Source organism: Astyanax mexicanus, chromosome 12 (assembly GCF_023375975.1).
Source record: "Astyanax mexicanus isolate ESR-SI-001 chromosome 12, AstMex3_surface, whole genome shotgun sequence".
Lineage (NCBI taxonomy): Eukaryota > Metazoa > Chordata > Actinopteri > Characiformes > Acestrorhamphidae > Astyanax > Astyanax mexicanus.
Genome location: NC_064419.1, coordinates 28,223,491 through 28,243,750, shown reverse-complemented (window position 1 = coordinate 28,243,750; position 20,260 = coordinate 28,223,491). Strand labels below are relative to the sequence as shown.

The following is a 20,260-nucleotide window of genomic DNA, read 5'->3' as shown; positions in this document are numbered from 1 at the left end:
GCAAATCATCAGTCAAAATCAACGATGTTACCTAGTCGACTAAAACTAAAAACATTTCAGATAACTAAATTATGACTAAATCTAAATGCCATTTTTGTCACAAGACTATGACTAAAACTAAATCCAAATTTGTTGTCAAAATTAACACTGCAACCCAGGTGCTGGGTCAAAATGAGGCTGACATCATACAGTCTGAACCGAGAGCACACTTCTAGAGAAACGAAAGTAAAGTCTCTGTCCTCTCCCCTCTCTCTCCCTCCCTCTCTCTCTCCATCTCTCCCTCCCTCTCTCTCTCTCTCTCTCTCTCTCTCTCTCTCCAGTTTATTCCTATTGTGCCATGTGCACCAATCTGTGAAGAAGCCACTCCCATACACAGAATACTTCGGAAGAAACGGAAGTCATTCTCTCTCTTGTTCCTCGATCGTCCCAGAACACAGCAAAATGGCAGAAGTTCTTCTAACAACTCAGGATTCTTTCAGCTGTCCGATCTGTCTGGATCTACTGAAGGATCCAGTGGCTATTCCCTGTGGACACAATTTTTGTCTGGGTTGTATTAAGGACTGCTGGGATCAGGATGATCAGAAAGGGGTCTACAGCTGCCCTCAGTGCAGACACACCTTCACTCCAAGGCCTGTTCTCAACAAGAACAGTCTCATTGCTGAAATGGTGGATAAACTAAAAAAGACGAGGCTCCAAGCTGCTCCTCCTGCTGCTGCTTCTCCTGCTGGATCTGGAGGTGTGGAGTGTGACGTCTGCACTGGAACAAATCACACAGCTGTTAAGTCCTGTCTGGTGTGTCTGGCCTCCTTTTGTGAAGCTCATATTCAGCCTCATTATGAATCTCCTGCATTTAAGAAGCACAAGCTGGTTGAAGCCTCCATGAACCTGCAGAAGAAGATCTGCTCTCTTCATGATAAACTACTGGAGGTTTTCTGTCGCACTGATCAGCAGTGTATATGTCTTCTATGTATGATAGATAAACACAGTGGTCATAAAACAGTCTCAGCTGCAGCAGAAAGAGTTGAGAAACAGGTAAGTGAGAACCAACCATTTTAAACCAAGACTCTCTGTAATTTAAGATTTTTTTTTGGGGGGGGGGGGGGGGGGATTGTATAGATGGCCTCATCTATACAATCTAACTCCCTGTCTCTTAATGATAGAGCTAAAGCTTACACATATACTCTATTCAGAAACTCAGACTTTCCTGTTTTTTTTTAACCTTATCTTATGGTTGTACCTGTATGACTAAAATTATACAATATCCCTATGTATCCATTGCTTCTTTAGAATCAGTTGGGCCAAAACCGAGAAACCTGCAAAAAGACAATTCAGCAGAAAGAGAAGGATGTTCAGGAGTTAAAAAAGGTCATGGTGAAAGTCAGGGTGAGTAAACGGACCAAAGACTGCTTGCAGTCTACTGTGAGCCTATGGTAAATATATTGGAAGGGTTAAAAAATGTGTTCTTTTATATTCAAATTATGTTTTAATAAACTATCAAAGTCCTCCTCCAGCCAGCCAGGGAGGATCACTCAGTGTGGAGCAGTGTTAATTATGACAACAATTTTTTTGATTTAGTTTGGCATTTAGTTTTTGTTATAATTGAGTCATCTGAAATGTTTTTAGTTTTGGTTTAGTTTTAGTCTAGTTTTAGTCGACTAAATATCATAAGAATATAGTCAACCAAAATTACAGTGTAAATGTAAAAATTAAAACATTTAAAGGGTGTAAATGCTTTTTCATCAATTTAAATTATTAACTGAATTGAATTATTAACTACACACTTATAAAACATTTAACATTTATTAACCAGTTGTGTAATATTGTTAATGTTTGAATGTGAAATATATTTATATTTATATATGATTTTATGTATATTATTATTGTAGGTATGTGGCTATAAATATTTTACGTTTAACAATTTGTTCTAGAAATCAGGTCATAAAACATTTGAATGGAAATTATATAAAATGAATTTAATTTTAAATGAAATTATAGTTTGAACAGAGCTGTAGATGCAAAAACACAGCTTTTAAAGGATCTAGTTTTATCTCCAGCACTAACCCAGCACACCTACTGTAGCTACATTTTATAAATGAGGTCAAAAACACACATTCACACACTGTCCTGTAGAGATGCTCTCAGGATGTACTTAGAGACTTCATAAAGAGTTAAAGTGAGAACGTTATGAGAAAGTGCTGTAAGGAACTTTACACAGACTTTTGGATAATTTGGATTTACTTATTTTATTATTATATTTTCACTACATCTTTTTCCTTTCTGACCTGTTCCTGCTGTCAACACTAGCTATATGTTTTCCACTGTGGGACTAAACAGATGATCTTATCTTAATGAATAAGTTCAGTACCAGTAACATTAACTTTACAGAGTAGCAGTGGTGTGTTTTAGTACACAGTCGAGTTAAACACACCATCACCAGCTCATGAAATAACATTAGCATTAAAACGCTGATCTCAGCATGGAGTTCTGTGAGACTCTTTTCTGCAGAATTTGAAAGATTTGTGGTGTTTTTACAGGAGATGGAGTCGCTCCGCATGGTTTACTTGTTTTTTTGTTTTTGCGACGTCAAAGGAGAGATATATCGCCTCTCCTCTCTCTCTCCTTGCTGCTAAAACTGTCGAGTTAACTTCGAGTCGAGCCCCATAAGTAACGAAAGTTTAGGCGAATCTGTTCTCCCCAGGGTTGCCAGGTCCAACAAAAATACCCAGCCCAAAGTCAGTCTAAAACCCGCCCCTCAGAAGCTAGCCCAAAATATATGTCTGTCACATGTTTGAAGCAAATGGCAAAACATTAGTATTTTTAGTTATTTTATACGTTTTATACCCCAGTTAAGAACATTTAATAGTAACATAATTAGCAAAAAAGAACTGACTTTTACTTACTCATTTCTGTTCTTGCTACTCCTGAACACTCTTCTAAAAAAATTATTCATGTAGCAATGTAATAATGTAAACAATTCACTTGTTTCTAATTTGTTCTTTTGCCTTTTATAACACAAAGGAACAAATTATTAAAAGAAATATTAATAAATATCAGTTCTAAGGGGCCTACACAATTAATAATCTGTATTTAATATTCCTCTAGCAGGCAACAAAAACAGCTCGGGAGTACTTCCGGATAATAAAGTAAGTGGTGGTATGATGTGTTTAATACACTGCTGGATTTACATAATGATTGAGTTTATGGTCCACAGTGGGCTAAGGGATTTTAACAGGTAACAGACTTCCCCACACTGACCCTCCTCTGCGCTCCGCAAAAACAGCTGATTGGCTGTTTCTCCTGAAAGGCGGGACGTTCTCCTTGAACTGGCACCATGATTGGCGTTAAGACATATAATAACCTCTCATAATAAGGGTTTTTCTTTTATAATACGGGAAATTTACGGGAAAATACTAATACGGGAGGATGGCGGGAAAGAGGGGTAAAATAGGGTAGTTTCCCGGCCAAAACGGGATACTTGTCAGGTATGATAATATGAAATATGTATATATTTTTTTATTGCAGCGCCTTCTCTCGTCATTGGTCTCTCTCTCTCTCGCTCCAGCCCTTCGCGCTGTCAAAACCATTTCTGTCTGGTGATACATGATTTAAGCAGCACCAGCGAGAATACAGGAGGGAGAACTTTCTCTCGTTGCGTTTCAAAAGAGAAAACAGATGTCACTCAGTTTTCAATGGAAAACAAATTCCAACGTTCATTTACAGTGATGTCTGCGTTCATGACACATAATGTGAACTAATTCACGTTCAAGTTCTTTATTAAAAAATGTGTTGCGTTCAGTTCAACGTTCACGAAAAAATGAGCGTGTTCAATGAACGCGTTCTTTTGAACTCGTTCATGCACAACACTGCATTTAAGTTTTAATACACCATTCATTATTTCAAAATCTATTACTTTCATACCTCCAGCTTCGTAACCTTTTACTACACTTCCTTTTTTGAAATAGTGATGTTTGTTTCTCCAATTGAAGTTGAAGTTAAGTTTATTGATTTCCTTGATAATTTTGGGGGGTATATATAAGGAATATGCAGGGTAAATAAATCTTGATAAAGTCTCCATTTTGGTAAGGGTCTACCAAAAATAGTTAAGTCTCTCTGTAACCAATTGTTTAAAATCAATTTGCATTTGTTTAAGTTATTTTCAATATTTAATATGACACTACTACCTTCATTTTTTGTTATCCATATTCCCAGGTACTTAACCTCCAATTTGACCTTTATACTATATAACAGGGTTTGAGAGCAATCATGGAGACACATTAATTCATATTTCTCTAATTTAGATTTAGGCCGGATGCTTTGGAAAATACCTCTACTGTTTAGACAGCTAATGGAGTCTGGTCTTTATTTTTTAAAAACATTGTGGTATCATCTGCAAACTGACTTATGATAATATTCGGATTTGTGATTTGCAAACCCTGAATACTGGAGGTTTTTATGAGGATGGCTAAGAGCTCTTTAACAGTGATAAACAGGAGAGGTAATACACTACATCCTTGCCTAATCCTCTATTTATAGTGAATCATGGGCATGTTCCTTCTCTTAATGATACACAGCTGTTGATGTCTTTATGCAACATTTTGATTACATCTAAAAACTTCTCCCCAAAGCCAAAATGTTTAAATGTCTCCAAAATAAACTCGTGTTCCACTGAGTCAAAGGCTTTCTGCAAATCCAGAAACAGCATAAAGCCCTCCTCCTCAATAAAATGGGCATATTCAATTAAATCTAGAACTAGGCGAATATTATTATGAATTCACCTACCCTTTAGAAAACCAGATTGAGTGGAGCTGATTATATTTGGCAACCCTACTTTTAATTGAGCTGCTAAGAGGGTAGTAAACATTTTATGATCTGTATTGAGGAGTGTGATTGGTCTCAAATTATTCATGTGTCTTTTATCTTATCCTGGTTTAGGAATTAATGTCATGACACCCTGCTTCATTGTTGTCATAAGTTCTTTTTGCTTGACACTTTTCATAACTGCATCAAAAAACAGCAGTCTTATGTCTTCCCAAAAGAATTTATAAAAAAAATGGCAGCTATACCATCTGAGCCAGGGGCTCTATCTCATGCTATCTTTTTAATAACACAGTCAAATCCCTTAATACGGAAATCTTCTTCACACCTGTTTCTGAATATCTCATTAATTTTAGGAATATTATTGTGATTTTTTTTAAAAGAGTCTTGTTTTCAGTATGAGGAGGTAAAATTTCTTAACTTCTTCAGATATTTGTTTTATGTCAGTACATTCTGCACTATTAATTATGAGACCATTAATTTTATTTTTTTTTCCTGTCTTTGTTTTTCTAATCGGAAGAGGTATGAAGTATTTTTTTTTCTCCTTCTTTCAACCATTTGGCTCTTGAGCTCATGTATGCACCCCGAGCTTTAACTTGGTAATATTCATCCAGTCTAGAATGTAAAGAATTAATATTAGTTTTGTCTTCCTCGTTCCAATCTGATTTATGATAATATGAAACTAAATCTGTAATTGGCTTGGTTTCTTCCAATTGTCTCTTTTTATAATTTTTTTGCTGTAAGAGATAGAGAATTTCCTTACATAGAATTACATTATATTAATTGCTGTAACTAAACTTACATCCTTTTTAATATCTTTAATTATTACCTTAATGTTTTTGCAGTATTCAGCATTTTTAAGTAAATAGGAGTTGAATTTACAGTAACCTTTGACTCTGTTTCCCGGGTAATTAGTTAATATTCAGAGGGTTATAGCACAGTGATCACTTAAAGGGCTACATAAAATATTGGCTTCAGTGACGTGTCTAAGAATGGAATCTGTAACTAACCAATAATCTATTCTTGACCTTGACTGCCCATTTGGTTTAAACCAAGTATACTGTCTGCTGTTATCATTAAGATATCTCCAAACATCAGTAAGTTTATTTGCATTCATAAAGTCCCCTATTATCAGATTCAAAGATACCTGTGAGCAGGATGGCGTGAATGTTCCATTTAAAACATACTCTTTCAGAGCTCTGTAAAACTTAAAATCCTTCATTTTGACACCACGGTGTACAAGCTGTTTGCGACAGTGTGGGTGAAGCAGAACTTGGCATTGCCTACCCGATCTGTGCCCCTGCTCATTTTGCAGTGCGCATGCGTGCACGTGCACGGCACAAATCGGGCATGGGGCACGAATCAGGTAGTGACAGAATCCTTTGTTTCCAAGGAAAAGTATAGGCTGCATTCGTCGGCCGCATTCGAAGGAGCCTTTGAAATGGGACAGCCTAGTTGCACCGCTGTGACGTAATCGGCCTTCAATTGAGTCCTTTGAAGGATGCAGCCCCTGAATTGAAAAAAAGCTTTGTTGACGAAAACTATGACAAAAATTATTCATCAACTAAATTAACACTGGTGTGGAGTAACTTTCCAGCTCTCTGTGGGGAAGTAGGTGAAAGAGCCCCTCCTCTCTGTGTGTCTCCTAACAGCGCTCTGCACAGGCAGCAGTGGAGGACAGTGAGAAGATCTTTACTGAACTGATTCAGTCCATGGAGAGAAGACGCTCTGAGGTGAAAGAGCTGATCAGAGCTCAGGAGAAGACTGAACTGAGTCTGGCTGAAGATCTCCTGAAGAAACTGGAGCAGGAGATTGCTGATCTGAGGAGGAGAGACGCTGATCTGAAGCAGCTTTCTTACACTGAGGATCCCATCCAGTTCCTCCAGGTAACATCTCTGACTCTCTGATCATCTACAGAAGTCAGGCCCCTCAACATATCATCAGTAAAGTGTGCTGGAGCTCCAGGAAGATAACTCTCTTATGTATTTTTAATCTCTGCAGGATTTCCAGTCACTTCCTGTCCTTCCTCAATCTACTAACCTATCCAACATCAATATGAACCCCCAGTTCTCTACTGACATTGTGAAGAAAATGGTCTCAGAAATGGAGCAGCTGAATGGTTTTAATGAGCTTGAGCTAGTACAAATATCTGAAGGTATGACGAAAACAGTTGCCAGCTATTTAAACTTGAACTTAACACTTAGTGTGGTGGAAAGGTTGTGAATTAGTGATACATAGAAACATGAAGAGTAAAATAAAGAGATTTTTATTCAGCATGTTTTTATTTTGAATAGTTCACACACTCCGTTTTGCTGAACCAAAGACCAGAGAGGAATTCCTGAAATGTGAGTACTGTTCATTTCATTACACTAAAAATCTCATCCCATCACATGTAGAGCTTACTTTCAGTATATATTAAAAATTGATTATTTTGTTTATTATTTCCAAAGATAAAATATACCCTGCCTTTCTCTGGGATAATTTCAAATCATGAAATTAAGACTGGCACATTTAGGCAATTTAAGACATTTTAATAATAAATCATTTATTTTGTTTAAAAGAAAAAGTTCAGTGTCCATTTTGTTTGTGGCTTTTAGGCTGGAGGTAACTACTCATCAACTTTATTAAGGGCAATTCAACAATTCAATCAATATCACAACAGGCAGAGGTCAACACACAAATAGTGTAGACAGATCCAATCTCACAAAAATAGACAGAAATACAGCAGAACACCAGGAGTTAAAACACCAGAAGAAAATGAAAGTACAGCTTATATATCCCTTTAAACAAGGAAAGGCAGTAGCAGAACAAAATGCAGTCCAGGTTTTTCAGACTGCAAATTGCATTGTTGCTGTATAATTGTATAAATGAGTAAACCAGTTAACCAGGTATGCCTATTACTGGAAAACAGGTTAAATGGACTGTCCAAGCCGTTATACCTTTAAGGGCTGTATGTCAAACAACACTCAGATTAAAAATGTGTTCACGTTCTTTTTCCCAACAGATGCCTGTAAGCTCACACTAAATCCCTATATGGTACATGGAAATCTTCCACTGTCTGAGCAGAACAAGAAAGTGAATCTGAATCAACAGAGGAATGGAAATGCATATTTCTATCCAAATAACTGGTGTCAGGTCCTATGTTCTGAGCGTTTATCTGGACGCTGCTACTGGGAAGTTGAGATAAGTGGGAATGTTTTGATAGCTGTGTCATATAAAGACAACAGTTTGGAAGGGAAAGTAATTCAAAATGAGTTTGGGTCCAACAATCAGTCTTGGAGTCTGGAATGTGTAAATTCCACATTTTGTTTCAGACAATGTGGAAACAGGACTGGTCTTAATGTACACCCATGCCCCTCCAGAATAGGAGTGTATGTGGATCACAGTGCAGGAATTCTGTCCTTCTACAGCGTCTCTGACACATTGACCCTCCTCCACAGAGTCCACACCACCTTCACTCAGCCCCTCTATGCTGGATTTGGGATGAAGTCTAAGGCAAGTTCTGTAAAAATTATCTTTTAGTTTGAGTAGGTTTTAACTTATGGGATATCTGTTTGAGAGCTTTTTTTCTGCTCTACAAAAAAAGATATGTTTTACCAAAAAATGTATTTGATAAATGTATCATTTAACAACCAAATAATGCAGTAAATATTAGTAGCCTTGTCTCATATATTGACTGTACTAGAGAGCAAACTTGTTTTAAACTTTAACAGATACTAAATCAAACAATACACTAAAAAAATTATGGATTTTCTGCGACATTCTGATTTTGTATAAAGAACTATTTTAAAAAGCTTTTAAATTACACAGGTAAATATTTTACAATATTTTTAGAACCCTTTCTGTTAGACATTATCAGAAACATATTTTTAGTAGAGATTGTTTTTGTTGGTAAAACAGCAGCAAACAGACAGTGAAGGATGTATTGTGTGAGACATGAGGACCTTTTGTAAATTCCAAAGCACAGTGTAATGAATATACAGCTTTGGAAAAAAATAAGATACCACTTCAGTTTCATGTATCTTGGCATGTTCTCCTTCACCAGTCTTAGATACTGCTTTTGGATAACTTTATGCAATGTTTAGCTTGGTTTGATGGCTTGTGATCATTCATCTTGTTCAATTTGGTAAAATCAAAGAAATTCATTATTTTTGAGTGGTCTCTTATTTTTCTTCCAGAGTTGATATTTGCTGCATGTTCACAGACCTGCTGTAAGATTAAATAAAGTGTACTTTTCACTGACTATTTTGCGTATTTGCAGATATGTTTTTTGTTTTTAATACTGTGTATATGTTGACTTATACAGGTGCTGGTCAACGAATTAGAATAATTTGAAATAGTGCAATCATGAAATTCTTTGAATGCATTTTTTGTGCAGAAAGCAAATCAGGTGTTCACCGCACCTGTCCTACTCGTTAGACTAATCACAGAACTCGTTATCTGGAAAAAAATTAGCTCAGCTGAGCTTTCCAAAAGGCCCATTTAGGCCATTTAACTGTGACACTGTTGTTTTATTGAATTAGAATAATGGAGAAACTGTTTCATTGAATTAGAATAATTTTTATTATAATTACAATCATCACTTTCTCAGTATTTTGTGGCTGCCCCCTTGGCTTGTATGACTGCCTGAAGTCTCCGCGGCATCGATTTGACCAGCTTGTCGCAAGTTTCCGCACTCACAGCTTCCCAGGCAGTGGCGATGTTCTGCTTCAGTTGGTCCAGCGTAGTAGGCTTTCTGTCTCGAATTTTCCGCTTGACGATGGCCCAAAGGTTTTCAATGACATTGAGGTCAGGCGAGTTGGCCGGCCATGCCAAAACTTCAAGCTGTTTTTTAGTGAACCAATCTTTGGTCGACTTTGCCGCATGAGCCGGTGCAAGATCCTGTTGAAATATGAAGTCTTCTTCGCCGAACTGTTCCTCAACAGTCGGAATCAGGAACGTTTCCAGAACATCTTGATATACGGCAGCATTGACAGTCTTCTTGAGGAAGCAGAGTTTCCCTACAGCTCGAGCGGACATGCATCCCCAGACCATAACGCTCTGGGGAAACTTGACGGATCTTTTCACGCACTCGTGGTTGTAGGTTTTGCCACCACGACGCCAGACACGAGGACCTTGGTCACCGAAGGAGATGCAGAAGCGTGATTCGTCACTGAAGACCACTTTCTGCCAGTCTTCAGCAGTCCACTCGCCGTGTTCTTTGGCCCACTTCAGCCGTTTCTCCATTTGTTTCTTGTTCAGCATCGGTTTTACTGCTGGAACGCGAGATTTGAAGCCGAGTTCGCGCAGACGACGGTAAGTGGTTGATCTGGAGACGTCAGCGCCGGTCTGCTTGTTCCACAAGTCGGTGAGCTCGGAAGTGGACTTGAACCGGTTGCTGACTGCGATCTTTCTCAGCTGCTTGTTGTCGCGAGCAGAAGTTTTTCAGACGCTGGAACAGTTGGTGCGCTTGCTGCAGTTTTTCTTGAGAGCTTTGCAGACGGAAGACTGGCTGATGCCGAGCTGCTCAGCAATTTTAGTTTGGGTCAAGCCTTGTTGGCGAAGGGCGTGAATTTGAGCCACTATTCCGGTTGAGAGGTCGCGCTGCTTACCCATGATTGATTTTACAACTTAGAAATTCTACTCAACCCTGACTTTATACTGCACAGTGAACACTCTTCACAGAAAACAAAAATTCGAGCATTTATTCTAATTCAATGAAACGGTTTCTCCATTATTCTAATTCAATAAAACAACAGTGTCACAGTTAAATGGCCTAAATGGGCCTTTTGGAAAGCTCAGCTGAGCAAATTTTTTCCAGGTAACGAGTTCTGTGATTAGTCTAACGAGTAGGACAGGTGCGGTGAACACCTGATTTGCTTTCTGCACAAAAAATGCATACAAAGAATTTCATGATTGCACTATTTCAAATTATTCTAATTCGTTGACCAGCACCTGTATACATATATTCTCATGAATTTAAATAGTATGAAGACATATAATAACATAATGTTTGTTCTTATAGTGTAACCTAACTGCACATGTAAACATCATCTTAATCACATTAATTATAGTTATCATTGCTTGCTGTAAGAACCAATGTAAATAAAGGGTTAACAAACAGTGTTTGTGCTGACAATTTACATTTACGTGGGAGTGTAATCTGAAAAGATACTGTAAACGTCTCTCAGTGTTGAGTGGGTATTGGGTATAGAGGGTGGGCTGCACCATTCAACATAAAAATTATCTAATAAGCATCAAAAAACAATTATTCTCTGCCATAATTAAAATTGTATTCTTTACTTGTATTACTAGAAATGAATGTCCACAATAATATTAATAAATACAATATATTTTTTCTTAAATTAGTAAAAGTATTTTAGAGATACACTGCATGTTATTGGGTCATTTGGCACAATCAGGTTGCATTTAGGTTTTTTTTTATCTAGCTTGGTTGAATTTTAGTTCAGAAGATGTAGAATAGATGTTGTAGCACCATTAGCTGTCAGTACACTGCTATTCAAATGTTTAAATGTATCTCTAAATGTATCTTAATGGTATCTATGTATCACAAATCTCTAATGTATCATTTTGTTTCTGATTTGTTTTATCTACATTTACTTTGGAACAAATTTGTACACTCCGTGTAAATGTAATATTTAATATTATGGAATTGAGGTAATATAACCAAAAATGTCTACTTAGTATATTCATACAATTATATTGATTCTAAAAGTTTCCTACCAAAAAAAGCTATAGGGAATTTAAGAGGGTGCATTTCCTGACAAATTACGTTCCATAAATAATAAACTCCATCTTAACTCAGCGCTCAGAGACATAGTAGCACCTCTAACCTAAATAGGAACCCATTTCAGTCACGGACGGACTTGGACGTAACGAGGGCGTGGCTTGTTGCCGGGCTGGATGTGGGCGGGGCTGTATGTCCAACACTGCCTTCCTACAGGCTGCAGAGGGAGGCTCCTCCCTCCCATGGGACGTGATTGGCCATCTATCGCTCTGTCCCCAGCCAGTGTGAACACAGGGTAGAGCGCAGCGCTGCACTTCTGGAGAAACGAAAGCAATTACCTCTCCCCCTCCCTCCTTCCCCACTTCTCATCTCTCTCTCTCTATAGTCCATTCCGCTTGTGCCATTTGTACGAATCTGTGAATAAGCCACTCCTTTAAACAGTACTCTTCTGGAGGAACGGAAGTCTCTTTTTCTTTCTCGTTCGTCAAACGTACCACAGAACAGAAAAATGGCAGAAGCTGCCCTTAAAACCCAGGACTCGCTCAGCTGTCCGATCTGTCTGGATCTACTGAAGGATCCAGTGACTATTCCCTGTGGACACAATTTCTGTATGGGCTGTATTAAGGACTGCTGGGCTGGAGATGATCAAAGGAAGGTCTACAGCTGCCCTCAGTGCAGACACACCTTCACTCCAAGGCCTGTTCTCAACAAGAACACCATGCTGGCTGAACTAGCTGAGGGTCTGAGGAAGACGAGGCTCCAAGCTGCTCCTCCTGCTGCTGATTCTCCTGCTGGATCTGGAGGTGTGGAGTGTGACTTCTGCACTGGAACAAAACACACGGCTGTTAAGTCCTGTCTGATGTGTCTGCTCTCCTTCTGTGAAGCTCATATTCAGCCTCATTATGAAATTCCTGCCTATAAGAAGCACAAGCTGGTCGATGCCACTGTGGGCCTCGAGGAGAAGATCTGCTCTCAACATGATAAACTGTTTGAGATATTCTGTCGCTCTGATCAGACCCTTCTGTGCTACTTGTGTACAATGGATGAACACAAAGGCCATGATACCATATCAGCCGCTGCAGAAAGAGCTGAGGAACAGGTAAGATTACCTGATTACTAAACTCACTGTGTCCAAACAGTGTAAATTATATTTGATAATTTAATATAACACTGAAATATTGTTCACAGTAAATTATTAATTTATATGTCAGACCACAAGTAAGTGAATCACTCATAAAATCGGACTTTGCAGTTTTGGAACAAATGTGGACACTCCATGAAAATGTAATATTAAATATTATGGGATTGAGGTAATATAACTAAAATTGTCTCATTAAAAACTCACTGAAAGACTTGCGATTCATGTCCATTTTAATGTCACAGCAAGGTTTCTCCTTACAAGACTCTCATGGACATCATGAACACGTTTAAACTAATTGCAGAGAAAATACTACATTTCTATAATTGTATGAAATATTCACAAATTTGAGGATTTTGCTACCTGATATCAGTTAGTAATTCATTTACTTTCGGTCTCCTTTTTATTCACAGCCTTTTGTGCAAGATTTAAATCAGTATTTCTTTACATTGTGTATATGGATGTAGTTATTACATTACTGAAACTTACACAGGTATAGTCTTGGTGAATCACTCATAAACATGGAGTCTGCAGTTTAGCAAACAGCAATGGGTATAGAGGACCAGCATATGTCTATGTACAGGTCCCGGACTCTGCGCGGATCCGGCTTTGCAAACCAGGAAACTCAAAGACCAATAGCATGCGATGTAAATATCCCAAAGAAGCTCCTCAGCCAATCAGATCTGTGCAGAATTTGACCGTTTCAAAGTGCCTGAAACTAAAACCAATAAGAATAAGGGGGTTTTCTTGTTTTAGCCAATGAGACCGAGGGGGCGTTTCTGGTACGGGAACGTCTTCAAATCATAAACGCCCCTGACTGCAGCCCGACCGAACTGGAAGTGATGAGGCACGAGACGACCATTTGAACGAAGCTGTCCGTTGATTTACGTTTATTTCGGGGTGTCTGTGAACCACTAATAAAGCTGTTTTCCAGCCGTTTTCGATAATGACATGACCCATACTCTCGTCTACAGTACACCCATTTACTTGTGGTCAAATGAATAATCGAAATGCACAACCTTGAGTGACTTATTACCTTTATAAATGTGCTAGAGCATACAAAAAAACAAAATACACAAATCTTCAACATATAATTTATATATTATTAACAATGACTGCATTAAACAAGACCTTTACTTAATTTAGACTGGTCTTGTGTTGCTAAATATATCAGCACAACATAAAACTTCATTTTTTCACATTGTAATTAGCTTTGATTCCAAAATTTACCACAGTGATGCTAATGATAATGCTAACATCCATTGCACCTATGTTAGCATCAAGCTAACAGGGCAACACATCCATTTACGTCTTTCTAGATTATTAGGTGTGGCAGATATACCTAAAATACAGACATTTTAAGACTACTGGACATTTACAAATGAGATTGATTTCGAAACATTGGAAATTAACAAGATTTTAATTTTTTTTTTATCTGCCTTTCTGGATCAGATATAAGATATTTATCAGACAAGATGTTTTTATCATGGATTTCTGACCTTAGTTGGAATAATGAGAGACTATGATGTCTACAGAAGCAGTTGGTGGAGTCTCAGAGGGAAATTCACGAGAGAATCCAGCAGAGAGAGAAGAAAGTACAGGAGCTGAGACAGGCTCTGGACACTCTTAAGGTGGGTATACTGACTAGAGGACCCTACCCATAATGGTTCTTCATTTAAAGGTTCAGTTTTTTTGGGAAAACTTAATTTGTAAGTATGGACCACCCATGTATAGCTTTGTGGCAGCTGCATGTAGGTTGTGGGCAGCATGGAAAAGCAGGTATTGTCCAATGTGAGAAATGTGGTGGTGGTAAGCAGGTGGAGTGATTGAAAGAGTATGCAATGAATGTGGGACTCCCTAAAGCATTGCCATCTTATCGAGTAGGCGGGGCATGTTTTGGTGGAAAGGGCATCCAAGAGTAGATTACATGGAAAGGGAAAAAAGGAATGAAGAGGTCTAAATATGGGAACCGGCATATGTGGGTATAAGTGAGAAGCCAACAACTTAATTATCTAAAATTACAAATATCAGAGAGTTGGTTATGAGGTCAGAATGGCTAGGGGTAAATATATCTAAATATAAATTGATGAACAATGAAGTGCCAGGTGAGATGACAGAGAATGAGCATGAGTGAGAGTTTGAGCATCCTTTTATTGATATTAATAATGAGATAATGCAGCATTGTCTGAGCAGATGGAGATGACATGCTGGGTCTATTGGTTGCCCCAAAGAATGGCAGTTACCATTTGTTGAAAGAGTTTGTGTAAGGCTACAGAGTCACTGGGGGGAAAGAGAGAGGAGATCCTACCAGGCTGGTGTGAGGTTAACAAGCAGCCACCATAGGAACCACTGAATCAAACAAAAGGAGTCATGTCTATATAAAACAAGATGTCCTCAGGTTTGGGGGTGATCATTTCAATGGATATGGGGGAAAAAACAATACATTTCATTTACATCAGTTAAAAAAGCTTACATCTTTTTGATTATATACAGTGTGTGATCAAGTTAAGTGGTACTTGCTCACTCTACTACAGTGAGGAGTCCAGTGTTTGCTCACGTTCCAGCTCCACTGAGCTCCACTGTGGGGAAGTAGGTGAAAGAGCTGCTTCAGATGAAGCCCCTCCTCTCTGTGTGTCTCCTAACAGCGCTCTGCACAGGCAGCAGTGGAGGACAGTGAGAAGATCTTTACTGAACTGATTCAGTCCATGGACAGAAGACGCTCTGAGGTGAAAGAGCTGATCAGAGCTCAGGAGAAGGCTGAACTGAGCCTGGCTGAAGATCTCCTGAAGAAACTGGAGCAGGAGATTGCTGATCTGAGGAGCCGAGACGCTGAGCTTAAGCAGCTTTCTCAAACAGAGGATCACATCCAGTTTCTCCAGGTAATTAAACATTTTTTACAAAAAAAATCATCCTCAAAAGGCCCAAGAAAGTGATATTGGGCTTCCCCTGACTAAAGTGGATTTGAGCCCTTATTTGTCATTAATTTGATTCCTCTGTAGAGTTACCAGTCTCTGTCCATCCCGTCTGAGACTGCAGACTTGGCCAGCATCAATGTTGATCCACACTTCTCTTTTGAGGATATAAGAAAAGCAATGGCTGATATGAGAGAAAAAGTAGAAGGGATCTATGAGAAAGAAGTGAAAAGGATATCTAAAGGTAAGGTAACACATGTTTTTATTTATAGTTTAGCACCAAATGCTGCACTTTATGTATATGATATCATAGCAAAAGCACTTTTGGTTGTTTTTGGTTAACTCTTACTAAATATTACTTTACAGAATTAAGTTTGTGAGTAATTCAGAATTCTACGAAACTTATAGCAATATACTATAAGCCCTAAATTAGGTGTGCACAACTCCAGGCCTGGGGGGCCAATCTCCAACAAAGATAAATTAAACTTTGCTGAAAACCGGCACACTAGGTCTGGAGTTATATTAAGGAACCAAATTTCAACCTAGCAGTGACAATAATGTGTAATCAGATCCCAAAAACATTACTGTGCCAGATATACTTCTACCAGCACCAAATTGCTGTCCAGAGAATAGTCTTATGCTTATACAGGTGTGTCTGAAAAAAGAGAATATCATTTTAAACTTGCTTTATTTTATTAACTAATATATTATATTATATTAACTAATATATTATATATTGATCTATTTTAAGCATTAATTTATTTTATTGTTAATTATTTTTAATTATGGATTACAGACAATGAAATCCCCAAAGTCAGTATCTCAGAAAATAATAAACTTTTGGCAGTGTGGGTAGTCCTGCAGGAAAATTAAGTTGACTTTGGACTTGATATAACACAGTGGATCAACACCAGCAGATGACATGTCTCTTCAAACCATTACTGATTGTGGAAACTTCACACTAGACCTCAAGCAGCTTGGACTGTGTGTCTCTCCACTCTTCCTCCAGACTCTGATCCCTTGATTTTCAAATGAAATTCAAAATTTACTGATGATCAGTGATGGTTTATAGAGCCATGTCATCTGCTGGTGTTGGTCCACTGTGTTATATAAAGTCCAAAATCAGTGTAGTGTTTTCCTGGAAAATCTTACAGCACTTCATGCTTCCCTGTGCTAACAACTTTTATGAAGATGCATGTTTCATTTTCCAGCAGAACTTTGCACACTACCAAAATAAGAATAATGTGCTCATTTTCTGAGATACAGACTTTTGGGTTTTCATCGGCTGTAAGCCATAATATTCAACAGAAAAATAAATAAATGCTTAAAAAAGAACACCATGTGTGTAATACATCTATATGAGTTTCACATTTTGAACTGAATTACTAAACTAAAGTAACTTTTCAAAGATATTACATTTTCTTGAGGTGGACCTGTATAGTAACTTAGCTCTTTTTCCTGTCACTCTTTTTTACACAGTGACTAAAATCCAGACTGTTCTGATTCCTGATCCTAAGACTCGAGAGGAGTTATTACTATGTAAGAGACACACTCAAACTAAATGATACAAACAGCCTAAATTATATAAAAATTACAAGTTGAACAGAAATTGAAACTTCTTTTACTATTGTCTCTCTGGCAGATGCCTGTGATCTCACCATGGATCCAAACACAGTGTGCAGATACCTTCATATGTTCGAGAGCAACAATACGGTGACACACTGCATGGGTACAAAAAATCTCCAGCCACATCCTGATCATCCTGAGAGATTTTTTTTGTGTGGACAAGTTCTGTGTAAGGAAAGTCTTTCTGGACGTTGTTATTGGGAAGCAGAGTGGGGAGGTAGTGATGATGGTACTGTGGCGGTAGCATATAAAGGCATCAGTAGGCAGGAATGTAACCTAAAATACTTTGGAGGCAGTGATCAATCCTGGTCTTTTATGTGCACACATTACTATGGCTCCTTCAAGCATAATTGCAGAGAGACTCGTATCTCCATATCCCCCAGCTCTAAAAAAGTAGGTGTGTATTTGGACTACAAAGCAGGAACTTTGGCTTTCTACAGTGTTTCTGACACAGTGACCCTCCTCCACAAAATTCAGACCACATTCACTGAACCCCTTTATCCTGGGCTTACCGCTCGTCTGCAGGGCAGTTGGATTCGGATTTGTGACCTTCACTGAAAAAGAAAAAGAGATTGTGTGGGGAAAATTTGGTGTCAGTGTAAGTGAATTATGGACCTGGAGGATCAGAGTCTAGAACAGTGTGGTGATTTCCAGACAAAACCTCTAAATCTGGCAATTAATGATGAGTGGTACCAGGTGGAATTGAGCTGAGAAATCACCAAACTGCGTTGTATCAGGTTGGAAATGGTCCTGTATATAATTGATCTGCCTATTATTTACCAGTGATTTGTTTCTTCAACATTTAATCACGGTTACATGTATTTTCCCAAAGCAGATCCTCCTTCAGTTTTTTATTACTCCATAGTGTCCCTTTATATGAAGTCTTACTTCAAATCTCTTAAACAGAATAACATGGGCAGTGGCCACATGCAAAAATATGCAATGCGCAGCATGATGTTTGCCACATCTTGAAATGTTTTGTAAAGGACATGTGCATAAATAAAAATTATACTTAATTCAGTTGGTCTAATCTTTGTCTGCTGTTTCTACCATAATACTAAACTTAATCCATGTTTGTGGAGTCCTGTCATAAAGGGATTCATGACCCACTCCCAGTAATTACTTTCTGGATAAATTCTATGTATGCACTTAAATTAAAACTGGAACACTTGTTCAGCTCTGTGAAAATGTTTATTTTTCAGTTTAAAGACCATAGTAAGCCACACTGTGTTCTAAGTTAAAATCGACCATTAGCCATCAGTTTGCCATTAGCGCTAGCCTAGCACATCCCACTCTAAACTAAAGATGCAAGATTTAATTACTTAATTACTTTTGTCTTAATCAAGACAATTTAAATACCTGACTCCATATATAGTATATTAGCTTTTATTTTGAACTATTTTTAAGGGTTTCATTTTGAAGATGCTACTTGCTTTTTATTTTCCAGTCTTTCCTCCTGCACTCTGATTGGCTAGTTCAATTTACTGTCACAAAATCTAATTGACTACATGGATTTCTTAATGTCTTTTCTCCTATACTCTGATTGGCTACCCCTGCAAGTTTTTACTAATTGTAGACTAGAAGTGGAGCTCAGAGTGGTCTGGCTGATCGCTGGTTCAAACCCTACATCAGTGCTGCTTGCCATCAGCAGTCAGAGTACAGATAGGTACCCTGCTCTCTCAGGTGGGTATATAGTGCTCTCTCTTCTTAACATTACTCTCAAAGTGATAATGGTCATCACAGGAATCTGTTACATACATTGGCTACATATTTTCATACAGAATGTGCATTCAAACATCCCCACAGCATTAACATTTCACCAACTAGAGGCATCTATAAATACAGAGTGAGTCAGGTGGAAAACCAAAAGCATGACTGACTTTATTCTAAACAAATGCTTAAAAATGCAGACTGTGTCAGTATGAATATTAACAAAGATTGTTACAGACAGTCCATTTATAAATGTATCTACTAAAGGGTAGTGTAACATATACACTGTGCACAGACAGATTAATGCTGTGGGATAATGTAGTTTTAGCTGTAACTGTGAGCTATATCTGTCTGAATCTGCCCATACTTTGCCCACAGATCAATTTTTCTGGCAAGCTTTTCTAAAATTTTCATTTAATCTAATAAGAAACTAATAAGAGATTTTTTTTTATGGCGTATTGGATTGAACTTGAAGTGAAGCAAGCATTTTAATAACATAATCTGCTTAAACATTACTTGTTCAAAATGAGCAAGGCAATACGGCACTGATTTAGTGCTACCTTATGAACCTTTGAACTAAATTGTCAGATTTTCCCAATAAGAAAATGTCTACTGGAACGCTCTAAGATGGCTGTCTGCACATCAAGTAAAGCAGGAGTATTATACAGTTTATTAGCGCTTCTATCTAATTGTGTCTCTACTGTCTACCTGTTGTCTCTGGGTATGTTTTAATGCTGTATGGATGTGCAAAATATCAAATAAGGCCCTGTTATCCACTGGCATTGCTAACATTGCTAAGGCAATGATAATGATAACTATAGGACAAAAAAATGCAAACATATTTAGATGGGTTGCATGAAACACAAATAAATCATTGTCAAACCAGTTGCTTTAAGTTTCAAGTCTTTATTTTAAAACGTTTTATTGAAAATGCTTAGAAATAGAGTACAGTTATCTAAAAGTTTAACTGGAACACGGTCAACTCAGATCAAAGATCTGACATCCAACTTCTGAGGTAAATAAAACACAGCACAACAACTTGGACCACTTGTTTCTAAAATGTATTTCCTGTTAGTAGTAACGTGTGTTTTTGTGACGTATTATAGTTTGGTGAGCTGGCAGACTTTGGGAGGTTTGGGATTTACAAACTGTTTGTGAACTGTCTGTGAATATGCAGGGAGGCATGTGAGAGTATCTAGCAGGCTAAAGATCTGTACCTGTCAGGGAGTCCATATTCGGGCTTTTGTGACTGGCAGTGACTGTGGCAATGAACTACAGGCAATGAGAGCGCAAAAGAAGCCCTATCTGGAGGGAATTAGTTTCTCAGGGGGT

General features: G+C 38.0%; 2 protein-coding genes across 3 annotated transcripts; both read left to right on the top strand.

The window, feature by feature from the left end:
• The first annotated feature begins 382 nt into the window (after nucleotides 1–382).
• LOC107196843 (tripartite motif-containing protein 16-like) lies at nucleotides 383–9,112 on the top strand. Its single transcript, XM_049485637.1, has 6 exons — nucleotides 383–1,032; nucleotides 1,288–1,383; nucleotides 6,468–6,701; nucleotides 6,817–6,970; nucleotides 7,110–7,160; nucleotides 7,820–9,112. Exons 1-6 carry the CDS (start codon nucleotides 442–444, stop codon nucleotides 8,335–8,337), a joined length of 1,644 nt encoding a protein of 547 aa, XP_049341594.1. The 5' UTR covers nucleotides 383–441; the 3' UTR covers nucleotides 8,338–9,112.
• A 2,795-nt stretch (nucleotides 9,113–11,907) lies between these two features.
• Nucleotides 11,908–18,238, top strand: LOC103027621 (tripartite motif-containing protein 16). 2 transcript variants are annotated; one of them, XM_022686341.2, is made up of 6 exons: nucleotides 11,908–12,641; nucleotides 14,219–14,311; nucleotides 15,326–15,559; nucleotides 15,680–15,836; nucleotides 17,072–17,131; nucleotides 17,235–18,238. In XM_022686341.2, the coding sequence occupies exons 1-6, from the start codon at nucleotides 12,051–12,053 to the stop codon at nucleotides 17,774–17,776; spliced, it is 1,677 nt and encodes a 558-aa protein (XP_022542062.2). In that variant the 5' UTR covers nucleotides 11,908–12,050; the 3' UTR covers nucleotides 17,777–18,238. The 2 variants fall into 2 exon arrangements, with proteins under 2 accessions (XP_022542062.2, XP_022542061.2); XM_022686340.2 differs by having other exon boundaries at nucleotides 14,216–14,311.
• Nucleotides 18,239–20,260: the final 2,022 nt, after the last annotated feature.

Coding starts and splice junctions, on each gene's coding strand:
- LOC103027621 (XM_022686340.2), top strand. CDS start 12,051: ATGGCAGAAGCTGCCCTTAAAACCCAGGACTCGCTCAGCTGTCCGATC. Junction 15,837..17,071: donor AGTGAAAAGGATATCTAAAG/GTAAGGTAACAC, acceptor TTTTTTACACAG/TGACTAAAATCCAGACTGTT. Junction 17,132..17,234: donor TCGAGAGGAGTTATTACTAT/GTAAGAGACACA, acceptor TCTCTCTGGCAG/ATGCCTGTGATCTCACCATG.
- LOC107196843 (XM_049485637.1), top strand. CDS start 442: ATGGCAGAAGTTCTTCTAACAACTCAGGATTCTTTCAGCTGTCCGATC. Junction 1,033..1,287: donor CAGAAAGAGTTGAGAAACAG/GTAAGTGAGAAC, acceptor TTGCTTCTTTAG/AATCAGTTGGGCCAAAACCG. Junction 6,702..6,816: donor ATCCCATCCAGTTCCTCCAG/GTAACATCTCTG, acceptor TAATCTCTGCAG/GATTTCCAGTCACTTCCTGT.